Here is a 13399-nt window from a genome sequence, read left to right on the forward strand (position 1 = left end):
GGCCCCGATGACTTCTCTGAAAGCAAAAACAAAAACAAAAACGGGGCAGCAAAGAGTGTCTTGCATCAGAAGATTAAAAGCAAATTCCCATTGCCCTTATGGATTTGACATGTTGAATTATATTTCAGGGCAAGTAGCATTTGGGAAAGAGGCCCTGAGTTTACTGAATGTTTGAAGAGGATATTTCGGGTGGAAATCTGGGAGATCAGGACAGAAATAACTGAACCATTCTTACCGAAATGTAAGCTCCTGAGGACAGAAATGCTTATCCATTTCGTTCACTGCTGCATCTCTAGCAACTAAAACAGGGTCTGGTGAATAGGAGGTGCTCGATAAATATTGAGTCAATGACTGCAGACTTCAGCAGAGGAGAGGTGGACAGGGACGGAGGACAAGCTGAAAGCAAAATGAAAAATGTAAATTACTCCAAGTTCAGAGAGGCAGTGAGGCAGTGAAGCTTGGGGGGTCAGATCCTGAGCTGTGACCACAGGCAGACCCAAGTTCAGTTCAGGCTTTGCTACTTAGAGCTCTGACAGCAGGAAAATCATTTAACCTCTTCAAGCCTGCTTCCTTACCTGTACAATGGGACTCATTTAATAAGGTGACTCTGCACATTAAATAACATGATTTAGATTAACTACCTGGTACCTAGAACAATTCTCTGTTCATAAATAAGGACATACAGTGTACACACACACACACACACACACACACACTCCTGTAATCTCAGGGAGTCTAGGGTGGTAGTGCTTAACTCCAGATCCTCAGGAGGAAAGAGCATGCATGGTGCATTGTCAGCTGTAAAAGTCTCAAAAACACCTTGGCTTTAAGGATGACAAAAATGATGCAAAATGTTCTGGCCAAGTAGAACCTTCGAAATAAACTTGCAAGGCTACCCCAGCCCATTAATGTGAGTCCCAACAATATTACTAATTTTATAGTCACTCGAGCAAATAAATGTTTGGAAACACCCTTTGGAGAGCCGCCTAATGTGTAAGTAATTTTTTTAATTGGCCATTTGAGATATTGCTGCTGAGGCTTGAATATTCAGTGTTGACTTCGAGGAGCACAGTGGTGCCAGGCAGATTCTTTTATCTCTGTGTAAGCATCCTAACCAGAGGCCGAGGGCACCAGATTAGCGACATCTAATTACCATGGTACACGTACCACATCCACTTCCGACTTCAGTCTCTGAGTGAGGACGGGGTGGAAGTGGGGGAGCTGCCAAGGACAGCCAATGGCTTCACACAAACCCGTCAATCACCGGGAGCTGTCTGCCATCAGGCAGAACAACACAAGTTTCCTTTGTGCCCTCTTTACACTTTGACAAAAATAATCATGTCTTAATTCAGAGGTGATGTTCTGATTCCCTGGCCCTGCAGTTGCTGGTTTGGACTTTGTGGTTCTCTTCCCTCCTTCACTGAATAGCAGCCATGACTCTGAATAGAACTGACCCTCACCATCCTGTTCCTCTTGGCACAGTCACTGACTTAGGTCTCCCAGGCCTAAGCCAACCAGCTCATGGCCTTCCTTTCACCATAGCGATCAGTCAGGGCTGGCCCAGTCATGGCAAAGCTAAGATTGGCCGGTGTGGCTCAGTGATTGGATAAAACCCACAACCAGCGGGTCTCCAGCACAATTCCCAGCCCTGGTTGGGGCCCTGCGGGAGGCAGCCAATTGATGTGTGTCTCTCTCGCTCTGATCTATGTTTCTTCTCTCTCTCTCTCTCTCTCTCTCTCTCTCTCTCTCTCTCCCTCTCTCTCCCTTCCCTTTCTTCTTTCCTCCTTCCCTTCCTCACTTCACTCTCTCTAGGGAGCAATACAAAAAGTATCCTCAGGTGAAGATTAAAAAAAAAATAACTCTTCCCTTGGATACAAATAAGAGGACAGGCCTCGATGTAGCCCTCACTATACCTCGTACAGTGCAGTGAGAGCATAAAACTGTCATTAAGCCTTTGGATCAAATATTCCTGAAATGTACATATTTCTCAGATTTCCAGGTATATAAGTTAAAAAATGTTTAAGTTGGATTTTCTGTTATTTACAGCCTCAAACTTCATAAATAATATATGCCCATCAGAAAAATCAAATTATATTTGACTTCCTTACATTTTGTGCCAGGGGCTCGGCCCACAATTCCCTGAAGCGGCATGCACAATAAAGGTAGGCGATCTTAAGTAAAATGATTTTCCTTCACAACTGAGGTAGAGTCCTGAATCTGCAATTTGTTTGTACATGCGCACTGCACATTCTTTTTTCTCCCAGTTTTGAGGTATAATTACCATATATCACTGTGTAAGTTTAAGGCATGCAACCTGAGGGTCTGTTTGACATATACTGGAAATGATGATAGCAATTGGTTCAACTAACATCCATCAACTCATTTGGTACCATATGAAGAAAATAAAGGGGAAAAAAAAGTTCTTGTGAGAACTTTTAGGGGAAGTGCTTCTCTGCATTATTAGACATCCAAAGAGGGAACTTTGAGATAATTCATGCAATCACTTCATTCATTTTATAGATTAATTTATTCTAATATTTATTGAGCACATACTATATGCCAGGCACTGTGCTAAATAATGGAAGATACAGGGCACCCTTGAGATATCTACATGAGAAGGGGAGACCAAGACCCAGCGAGGTTAGGGAAGCTGCCCAAAGTCATACGGCCTCTGGACATTGTAAAAGAGACTTGAATCCTAGTTCAGTGCTATTTGCCACCATAGGGAAAAACTTGTTGGAAAAGAATTAATATGCAAAATGAGCCTGTGCAGGTTTAACTTCCATAAGAGAAAAGACTTTTCAAGAGGCAGCATCCAATCAGCTGTTCATAAATAAGGACATACAGTACACACACACACACACACACACACACTCCTGTAATCTCAGGGTGTCTAGGGTGCTTCATTAGCAACATGCTCGGCCTGGGGAAATAAAGCCGTGTGCCAGTAGGGCCAAAAACGAAAGACAGACTCCTGGCCAGAGGGATGGTGCCCTTGTGGAGGCATGCTCAGGTTGCCATGGCAGCCAGGAGGAGGAGGGCAAAGCTGCCCTACAGGGGTGATGAGCTTTGAAGGACACATAGGCATTAGAGAGGTGGGAGGCGAGTGGACTGTCCAGGAATGGACGGCACTTACTGTAATTAATGTTACTAAAAAGAGGACTGGCATTTTCCCAGCAGTTTCTGACAGTGGGTACCTGACACCTGGGAGATGTGTCCAGTTTCAAACACTGAGCTCCTTTGTCTCCCCAAATTGCAGCCACTTTGAGGACCACAGATCCTATTTCAGGACATGGGATAATGAAGCCAATATTTGAACAGATCTTAAAGCACAAAATGCTGGAGTCGCTATGCGTGATTCAAGTGGCTGCATTATTTTACCTGAAACATTTGTTCCAATCACACACCCAAACGCAATTTTAACTTTTCCCATAAGCAACAGATCCGTGATGTTGTGATCCCACTGGTGCCGTCTCAGCTAGGCAGCTTGTGCCACACCGTCAGCCCCATGTCCACTCCGATCTCCTCGGGCGTGGCTGGGCCCTTCTCGTCCTTTTATAGGACACCCGAGCCTGGTCTGGCCATCAGTGGCAGGGCAGGCAGAAGGCACTCACTCTCCCAAGAGGGCAGCTCAGAACCTCCTCCTCCTGTCCCTGCTGTGGGGGAGGGGGAGCCACCCAGCATCATGCCTCCCCTGGCCCAATGCAGCTTCCAGCCACATGTTTGGTGTCTACAACCTCACCTGTTTCCATGCAGGGCTGCCCGGTCCTGGTCTCTGCCTGGTGCCCCAGGCACAGATGAGCCAGAGCAGCCATGATGTTGGCATTTCTGACTCCTTGTCTCTCAGTCCTCCCGAACAGCACAGGTTCTTAAAAGTTACTTATGACACCAGACGCCTCCGGAGTAAAAAAAAAAAAAGGAAGTTTCCCCCTCCTGCATTTCAGCTACTCTAAGACATTATGGATGGCAGCGTGCATTATGATTTTATGTTCCTCTAAGAAAGAAAAATGCTGCCATTAAGTCGTAACACAACGCTTTATCACTTAGAAGTTTGTAAGAAAAAAAATTCTATATATTGAAAAAGGTTTGACTTGTGTAGACATGGGTTTTATCACAGATCACTCCTGTGAACACACGGGAAGGGAACACAAGCAAAATAAATTGGTTTAGATGTCCTGAAAACTTCTGCACAGCGTCACGCTCTTTTGAATCATGTTTCAACATGGAGTTATAGGTGTCTGTTTTTTCACAAAACATTAACTTCTGAGCCGTAAGAGCCATGGTGTTGCGACATTTCTTCAGTTCTCTGGGATTCCCTCCAAGCTGCCGACAGACGTTGATCCCCAAAGTTTTCAGCCCTGGGCAGCAAAAGACCCATCATCAATTGCAAGACCCATCTGATGCTGAGATTTTTAAAATGTGCATCTCAGAAACAAGGAAAAAAATGGTCAGACCCGATGTGTCTCAGCACATTCCCACTACTTTAGAACTTACCAGAAAAAAGTGCAGGATCCCGAAATTTCCCTCAGCCCTTTACATGGCAAAACCCAGGGTCTGTCTCCAGATGTCTGTGGTTTGGCTTTTCCTGGTGGCAGGCCCACTTCAGGTAGGAGGATGACAGCTTCAGAGCCGGCCCCACAGCAGAACCTGTTGCCAAGGACTAATTTCAATTCTGCCAAACGAACGCTTGGATCCCTGGGAAGATCTGGGGGTCCCTGGGGTTCCCCACCTGGAGCTGCGTGCTGAGGGAGGGTGGGCCTGCAACAGGGTTCTTAGGCCCCAAACCCTTTTTTATAACATTTTGAGACTTCTGGAGGCAGGAGGAATTTCAGAGTGTCTATCCATGCCATTTATTTCTAAGTTCATTACATGTTGTGGTCGCAGAATGTGATAGTACTTCAGCATTTCGGAGAGGGTGGTACACGGCTGGAGAAAATTTCCTGAGGCTTTCTAAGACCCAATATATCACTAATTCGGGAAATGTTCCCTGGGTTCTTAAAGGTATTTCCTTTGCTTCAAGTTATATTCCAAATTTGTTTTAGGTAAAGTATATTATTTTGTTGGCCCTTGTGCCTAAGGTTTTAGATTTGGAGTATGGAAATAAGCGTATGTCTATCTCTTATGGATGTTTTGACTAAGTATGTTAATACATGAAAAGAGGTTAGAATAGTGCCTGTCACACAGAAAATACTAAAATAATGTTAATTGTTGCCATCACTTTGTTAATTTTTATATCCTAGATTCCATACTTTAACCTAGACATTTTATCTGCCAAGGATTGAGGAAATGTGTGATCCCCCAATATTGTTGATTTCTTCTTATGTTTCCAATAGATTTTGCTGGATATAATCTGAAATTCATGTGATCGCTGTGGATCATCTCTTGATCAATTCAAGAATTCTTAGTTTCACCTAATGCTTCTAGTTTGGCTCTAATTCTGATGCCATTCACTAATCTCATCACAGAGAAAATGTTTCCTTCTCTATTTAAAAGGAAGATTAATTTGTCTGAGTGGAGTAGAGAGCTTGGGGGGTGGAAATCTGATTTCTGTGCAATAAGCTGAAACTCACAGAAAGCATCCCTTCCCACTTGTCCACCGTTGCCCGGGTCTGTCTCCTTAGCAGTTTCTGAAGGTGTCAAGTAACTGAGGAAGGTGACAGCCACTCTTTCCTCAAATGTCTCTGCCTAAAAGCAGCAGCTCCGCTGCACACTCGATAGCAGAGGGAGCCGGTGGCTCAGACAGCACGGGGCCCAGAAGTGTTAACGCAGCAGCAGCAGCCATTACTCCAGGCAAAAGCACAGAACTGAGAGGGGAGACCATCTTGCTGACCAAGCAGGAATGTGTGTTTGGGGGGAGGCAGCCTAGGCCACTCACCTTGCCAGGAACAAAATGCGCTAAACAAGCAGGAGCAAAGGGGGGCGGCTTTGTGCGCTGTAGCTGTGCTGGGTGCGGCTCTGCAAAGCTGCGTCCCAGGTGCTGCCTCGGTTAACCCTCATCACAGGAACCTCAAACCGGTATTTCAGATACGGAAGAGGAGGTCAAGTCCTGCCTGAGAGTCACCGCAGCCGCTAGTGCGGGTCCAGGATTGCCAGGGAACTTCCCGTTTTCGCTCTACCCCTGGTGACCGGGTTGAACAAGGCCAAGGGAATGAATCCGACATGGGCAACCAAGCCGGTTTCCTTATCCCGCAGCAGGATGGGGGGGTTGGGGGAGGCAAGGGGGCGAGTGAAATGGACCAGGCCACAGATGAACACTGAGGACGCTCACTGACACGTGGCCTAGTGACTGGGAGGGGGGTGTGGGATGACACAGGAGAGTCATGGCCTCACCCTCCCAATAGTCATCAGAGACCTGAAAAATAAGAATATTTGGTCTAAATAAATAAGCGATGACAACTGCAGGGGGACACGGTGCTGAGATACTCGTACTATAGACACTAGGAACGGTGTACGAGGCTGGACCCGACACATCTCATCATGAGCGCCGTGCAGATGTGCCCGGGTGGGATCCTGAGGGGAGGGACCTAACCAGCTCTGTGGTCATGGCCCAGTTGCTCCCGTCTCCCTGGGCCTCAGGGGCTTCCCCTCCCCTGCAGAGATGAGCTGGAGGCTGTGATATAAATCGCAGGTGGGCGGGGATCCCAGAGGCACCCACTGTCCGTTTCCTCCGGGCGGCCCTCGCTGAGGGCTTCATCTGGCATTTACAAAAGGCTCAGGGTTAGGTTAGGAAAAAGGCAGAGTCTTAACTTCTCTGGGTGTCTACCTACCTGACCTCTGCAGCTGCTCCCCTGCCCTACCTTCAAAGGCGGAGAAGGGTTCCTGGGGCCCACGCGGCTCTCTGTTGCCTTTCCAGACCGCGATTCACCCCTCCTTTCTTCAAAAGCCTCCTCCTCGCAGGTTCCTTCTGTCCAGTTGTGCCCGCTTTCCCCTCCTGCCGCTGTCACTGGCCTTTTGATCCCTCCTCCTGTTCGAAGAGGATGCTGGCTCTGAGTTCACACTCCCTTCTCCAACATGTCAGTTTCTTGCTTCGTTACCCACCTGGACCGTGACTTTACCTGTGACTGTTCGGCCCTCTTCTGGCTCAATGACACCTCCCCACCCCACCCCATGTTGGGGTTCTCCTCATTGAGACCACCAATTTGCTACCACCTCTGAAGTTACCTCCTGTGTTCATGAACCTCGCCTCGTACCCCACAGCCCATCATCACTTCTCCTGTAATCCTACTGCCTCTCTCTCCCTTCCTATACTCTTCTGGCAAAACCCCAAGTCTGCGTCAAGTGTCTTCACGCCAGCTGACCACCCATGTGGGGGACAACATGTGCACGGGTGCACACACCCCTGACACATCTGAGCGCCTCAATTCCTATTCTAAACTGACCACCTCACAGGTCAGCCCTGCCCTGCCTTTCTACTGTTTCTCTAATTGACTCGCTTTTCAATAGCAAGATGAATGACTACTTCATACCTTCTGAGAACATCTTCCAGCCACATCCAGCTGATGGTCTCACGTCATTTCACCAAGAGATTCAACCTCCATTATCTCACCATTAGTTTAGCCCTTCTCATCCTCCACTCTTTCCCGTCCTCTACTTCTTGAGCCCTATTAGGCTGCAGAACTGTCCCTCCTTTTTCTTGGGCTGTACCCTTCAGTGACCCTCCCCTCCTCCATCCCCACACCATCCCTCCCTCTCCACTCTCCACAGTAATTGTTCCATCCACATACACACGCTCTACCTCACTCTGCAAACACTCCCCTGGCCCCACAGTTCTCGTTATCACACCATTTCTCCACATCCCTTTAGGACCAACTTCTCACTCTGTCCACTCCCCCACTCTCCATTCACTCAACCAACTCCAGTCTGCCTTCCACTCCCACGCCGTCCTGAAATTGCTCCCATCAAAGTTATCCAAAGCTCCATACTACTAATGCCAGTAGACAGTTCTGCCCTCATTTTACCCAAACTCTGACAAGCACTTGGCACAGCCCAGTTTCTTAAAGCAGCTTCCTCTCAACTTCTGACCCTCTGTAACGTGTCCTCTCCTCCCCCAAACTCTCAGGGTTGGGCTTCCTTGGGCTTCTCTTTTCTCCCCCTGGATGACCTCCTCCAGCCTGACAAATTGCTCTATCATCTTTATGCAGATGCCCCACAGATTTGTATCTCAACATGCCCACAATGACCCTGATTCTACCCCTTCCAAAAGCTTGCTATTCCCTCAATTTTCCCTTTATCTACAAGTTGAATAACCTAACACACAAACTGAAAGCCACCCTTGGACCCTCTTTTCCCTCACCGCACCCCAACCAGTCCATCAGAGGGCCGGTCAATGCCACTACTGTCTCCCTCAAATGCATCCACTTCTCTCCACCTCTACTGCCACGCTGGCCCAGATCACCACCATCTCCCATGTGAACTGCTGTGGCCGCCTCCCATCTCACTTTTTCTATCCCCTTTGAGTCCACTCTCCACACACTAAGCCCCTCACCATGGCCTCTTGCCTGACTCTCTAGCTTCATCTCTCCTTGCTCATCCCTATAGTCTAATTACACTGGCCTTTTTCCATTTCTAGCCCATCCTCTGGTAAATTAAAGACAGCTGCAAATTCCCTGCACTCCCAATGGAGAGATGGAGTCTAATTCCCCTACCCTTGTTTTGGGATAATTTGCCAATTCTTCCTCAGGACTTTCCTCCCTGGAAAACCTTAGAATATTCTTCCCACACTCCTACCTGGCTACTTCCTTCTCACCTTTCAGCTAAAATACTCTTCGGAGAAGGCCCTTCCAGACCACCTCAAGTGAAAAATATCAAGATAGGACCTGCATCAATCCATTATTTCCTTTTTAACACTGACAAAAATAATAGGCATCATAATGAAAATTATTAATCTTATCTTTCTCTCTAGAGCAGGGGTTGGCAACCTATGGCCCACAGGCTGGCCACCTCCTTTTAAAAATAGTCTTGCCTGGCCAGCTTGGCTCAGTGGTTCAATGTTGACCTATGAACCAGGAGGTCAGGGCACATGCTCGGGTTGCAGGCTCGATCCCCAGTGTGGGGTGTGAAAGAGGCAGCCTGATCAATGATTCTTATCATTGATGTTTTTCTCTCTCTCCCTCTTCCTTCCTATCTGAAATAAATAAAAATATACTTAAATATAAAGCGTTTTATTGGAACACAGCCACACCCATTTATTTATGTATTGTCCATTACTACTTTTGACATGGCAGAGTTGAACAGTTGCTACAAAGACCATGTGGCCCAACAAAGCCTAAAATATTTACCATTTAGCTCCCCGAAAGCTTCCCAGCCCCGAGGGGGGCAAGTCCTATGGCTCTCGTCTTTAGATCTCCAATTCCTCATACATACTGTTGAAAGAACAAGAGGGCCAGGAAGCCACTATAAACCCTTTACTGGGAAGCTCTTTTTATCAGAGCAGGGCTAGCTTAGGACTGCGTCAGCTTCCTTCTGATGTCCCCAGAGTCTAAAGGGTCCCAAAGATGAAAACCCTGAAGGAGATGCCCCAGGACTCAGATGTGTCAAGTTCAAGGTCAGTCCAAGGAGACCAAACCATTTCCTCACATCTTTCTGCTCAGTTTCGGAAGACAGCAGGGGGTTGGTTAGGACCCTTTAACCTCCTTTCAGGGGTCTACTGCTCTGGCCAATTCCCAGGCAAGGATGCGACCACTTTCAGAGGGAAAAGGGGGTCCTCTGCTTCTCTGTCCTCAATAATCGTGGGCTGGGCTAGACCCTGGAGGGCAGCCATGTATGCCTGTGGGAAGAGACCATGTAGGAGAGTGGTTCAGAAGCTCCTCCTCGGCAAGAGGATGGGATGGTGACAGCTTAGGCCCACGCATCCCACTTCCCAGTTAAACTAAACTTTGGGGGTCAGGGAGGCATCAGCTTGTGTGTGGGCGCAGACTTTACATTCAAATGTCTGGAGGCTGCCAGGCTGTGTGTGTGTGCAAATGTACAGGGAGGAGACAGGCTCTGAGATTCGCCAGGGCCCCTGGGGTGAGATGCAGCTTTTTGCCTCTGATGCCATGAGTTGCTGGGGGCCCTATGCTCAGAGCATATTGCACGTACTTCTCCTTTTAATCTGTCACCTCTCAGGCTCAGGCCCAGGGAAAGAAAACACTCCTTTCTCCTCCCTCTCTCACAAGCACAGAGGTCCTGATGGCAGAGCTGAGGCCTCACGGCCTGAGGACAGAGCCAGATTCCAGCAGTCCCAAGTCCTGGAGGGCTTCCAGCAGCTGCTCCCGTGCAGTTCCAATAAAGGTATTCTCCAGGAAGGCAGGCAGGCCGCCCACACCATCCTGCAGGGTGTACAGGGGCACCCGCACCAGGCCCAGCACCTGTGAAAGGAAAAGGACAGGAGACACTGGGCACCCAAGGCAGCTCATCCCGGCCCGTCGTTCTAGATCAGACACCTCACCCCGTATCCGTCCAGCACAACCAGGCCTGGGCACTCACATCTCAGTAAAGCCGGGTGGGCCTAGCTCTCTGCAGACAGGTGACCCGAGTCACGCTATCCAGCTCTAGAACCGTTAGTGGCTGCTGCCTCCAGGAGGCCTGCTTGGTCCTATACCAGTAGTTCTCAAAATGTGGCCCCCAGACCAGCCATAGCAGCAGCAGTTAGGAACTTCTGAAAAATACAGATTCTCAGGTCTTCCCCTCCCGCCTCCACTGAACCAGCAATTCTGGGAGGGGGGCCAGTAAGTACTGTTTGAATAGGCCTCCCAGATGATTCTGCTAACTACCAAAGTGTGAGAACCATCCCCATGTACCATCTGTCCCCCTGCTCCCCTGGCCTAAGTGCCAGGGTTTCCCCACGAAGTATCGGACCACATCTCTTATCCAGGGGCCCAGGGGGCAATGCCTGGCCATTAGAAAAGGGGAGCAGAAGAGAGGATGGTTTGGGTGCGTTCTAGAAAGTTAGCTGCAGAGGCCTGTAAAGGGGGAGTAATGGAGAAACTTCACGGGGGTGGGGGTAGGTGGGTCAGCCATCCAGATGAAAGCTAACCAAGGCTTCAACTACTCCAGGAAACCAGGGGCGAGGCTTTGGGTGGAGGAGGGAGGACGTGGGATGGGGGTTTCCAGGCTGGCCCCACCTCCAGCCCGTGGTCCTGGGCCAGCGGGGCGCCTCTCTCCACGGCGGTCAGCTGCTCCAGCGTCAGGCGCTTGGCATAGAAGTGGGCCACGACGTGCTGGCCGGACGACGCGTACGAGTTGCGGTAGTCGGCGCGCTCCACGCGGAAGGCGGCCGCGGCCTCGCCCAGCTCCTCGCTCAGCTCGCGGTTCAGCCCATCCTCCAGGCTGCCATCCGAAAAATTGACGAAGCCGCCCGGGAAGCCCAAACGCCCATCAAAGCGCATCTGCATCTGCACGACAGGGAAGCGGGGGTTGGCCGGGGCGCCAGAGGCCGGCCTCCGGGGAGGGAGGAGGGCGGGGAAGGGGCCTCCAGCTCCACCCTGCGGACCCCCGACGGGGCCGGACGCTCCCCCAAGGACCGACGCTCCCCCATGGCAGGACGCTCCCCCACCAGCTGTTCAGGAGGCCCACGTGGGCAGGCTGGTGGGTCTCAGCCTGGACCAATCCGAGCCTGGGCCCGGCGGTAAGGACCAATCCATGCAGGGCTCAGGCAGGTGCAGCCAATCAGGGTGGGGCTTGGGTGAAGTCGTTGGCGGTGGGACACTAGGATACCGAAACCTTCTTCTGGATTGGGCCGCGGGGCGTCCTGATTGCGGAGGGGGCGGGTAAATTATGTTCATAATCCCGCTTCTGTAGTTCTTCCCGAGGGGCCTGGAGAGTGGGACGCACGGAAGGGATTGTATCCTGAGCAGGATTCGCTTAGGGAGCACAAGGAGCGATCAGGGAACTGCATCTGGTTTGGTCTGGATGGTACATGAAGCACGTGGGCTGGGTGAGAGTTAGAAAGGAAATGAGACCCCCAGCTGGCCTGGCTCAGTGGTTCAGGGTGGACCTATGAACCAGGAGGTCACGGTGTGAATCCTGGTCAGGGCACATGCCCGGTAGGGCTCCATCCCCAGGAGGGGGGTGCAGGAGACAGTCAATGAATGATTCTTAGTTTCTGTCTCTCCTTCCCTCTCCCTTCCTCTCCGAAATCAATCAATATATATATAGGAAATGAGGTGGAGCTGGCCTTCCTGGGGCAATGGAGATGGAGAGGAGGGATGGTGTAACTCTCCTGAGTTGTGGAATTGTGAGGACTCCTTGGCTGATTGAATGTTGGGAGAGAATTGTACTGGGATGAGGTCAGAGTTTATGGTCTGGGTGGATGGTGGTGTCTTTTTTTTTATCCTCACCCTAGGATGTTTTTTATTGGAGAGAGAGAGAGAGAGAGAGAGAGAGAGAGAGAGAGAGACCCATTGCCTCCCATAGGCTCTCTGACCGTGGATCGAACCAGCAACCTGGGTATGTGCCCTGACCCTTCAGTGTACTGATGGATGCTCTAACCACTGAGCACCACTGGCCAAGGCTAAGGTGGTGTCATTTTTTTGAGATGGGGATTTAGGAGGGGTAGTCAATGAGAACTGTAGTTCTAGTCAAGAATTGGGAGTGGCAATAGGCAGTGGCTAGGGCAGATAGGCAGTTAGACAAGAGCAGTGCAAGGATGACGGGCCAGGTACAGAAGGTCACCAGAGCAGAAAGTCCCCTAGCATATCCTTGGTCATGCACTTAGACCCATTGACCTTTTTTTCTCCCCGGCATGTTGCTAGTCATGCAGGTTAGACCCCCTTAGAGGGGGAATAAACAAGGGGACCTGAGAATAGCCCTTAAGCATTAAGTCCCCAGGACAGTGAGGTTCTGATCCATCTCAAATACATCTAGGCCTCAGTTGTGTTTCAGCTCCTGGCCCAGAAAAGCAGCAAAAGCGGACAAGGAAAGCCGTGCCTGGCATCAGGACCAGCTGCGATAACTAATGGCTCAGTTGCCACAATCCTCAAAGGACTCACCTGGAAAACTGATGAATATTCTAGTGAGGTCCACCCCTGGGACCCTCCCTGAAATCCCCATCCTGAGAAGAAAGCCCTTGGGAAGGCGTGGGGAGCTCCCTAGCACCTTTCCTGGCACCGTACCTTTCTCTTTCTCTTTCTCCTAAACTCCAAGGACCCTTCTTTTGCCTCTGGAATTTGTTTCCTGAACCCATATCTTCTATGGCTCACTTCTACCTTTGTGACTTTCTAAGTAAACTTTCTCTCATAGTTTGAGTCTTGGCTCTGAATTTTTTTTTTAATCCTCACCAAATGATGTTTTTATTGATTTCAGAGAGAGAGAGAGAGGAAGGGAGAGAAAGAGGACGGAAAGGGAGGGGAGAGGAGAGAGAGAAACATCAATGTGAGAGAGATACATCTACTGGTTGCCTCCCGTTCATACTCGACCC

General features: G+C 49.7%; 1 protein-coding gene across 1 annotated transcript; it reads right to left on the reverse strand.

The window, feature by feature from the left end:
* Positions 1 to 9148: 9148 nt before the first annotated feature.
* NUDT16 (nudix (nucleoside diphosphate linked moiety X)-type motif 16) lies at positions 9149 to 11445 on the reverse strand. Its single transcript, XM_005863583.2, has 2 exons — positions 11106 to 11445; positions 9149 to 10349 (listed from the first exon to the last, which is right to left on the reverse strand). Exons 1-2 carry the CDS (start codon positions 11373 to 11375, stop codon positions 10188 to 10190), a joined length of 432 nt encoding a protein of 143 aa, XP_005863645.1. The 5' UTR covers positions 11376 to 11445; the 3' UTR covers positions 9149 to 10187.
* Between the last annotated feature and the right edge of the window lie 1954 nt (positions 11446 to 13399).

The sequence above is a fragment of the Myotis brandtii genome, unplaced genomic scaffold (genome assembly GCF_000412655.1).
Source record: "Myotis brandtii unplaced genomic scaffold, ASM41265v1 scaffold18, whole genome shotgun sequence".
Classification (NCBI taxonomy): domain Eukaryota; kingdom Metazoa; phylum Chordata; class Mammalia; order Chiroptera; family Vespertilionidae; genus Myotis; species Myotis brandtii.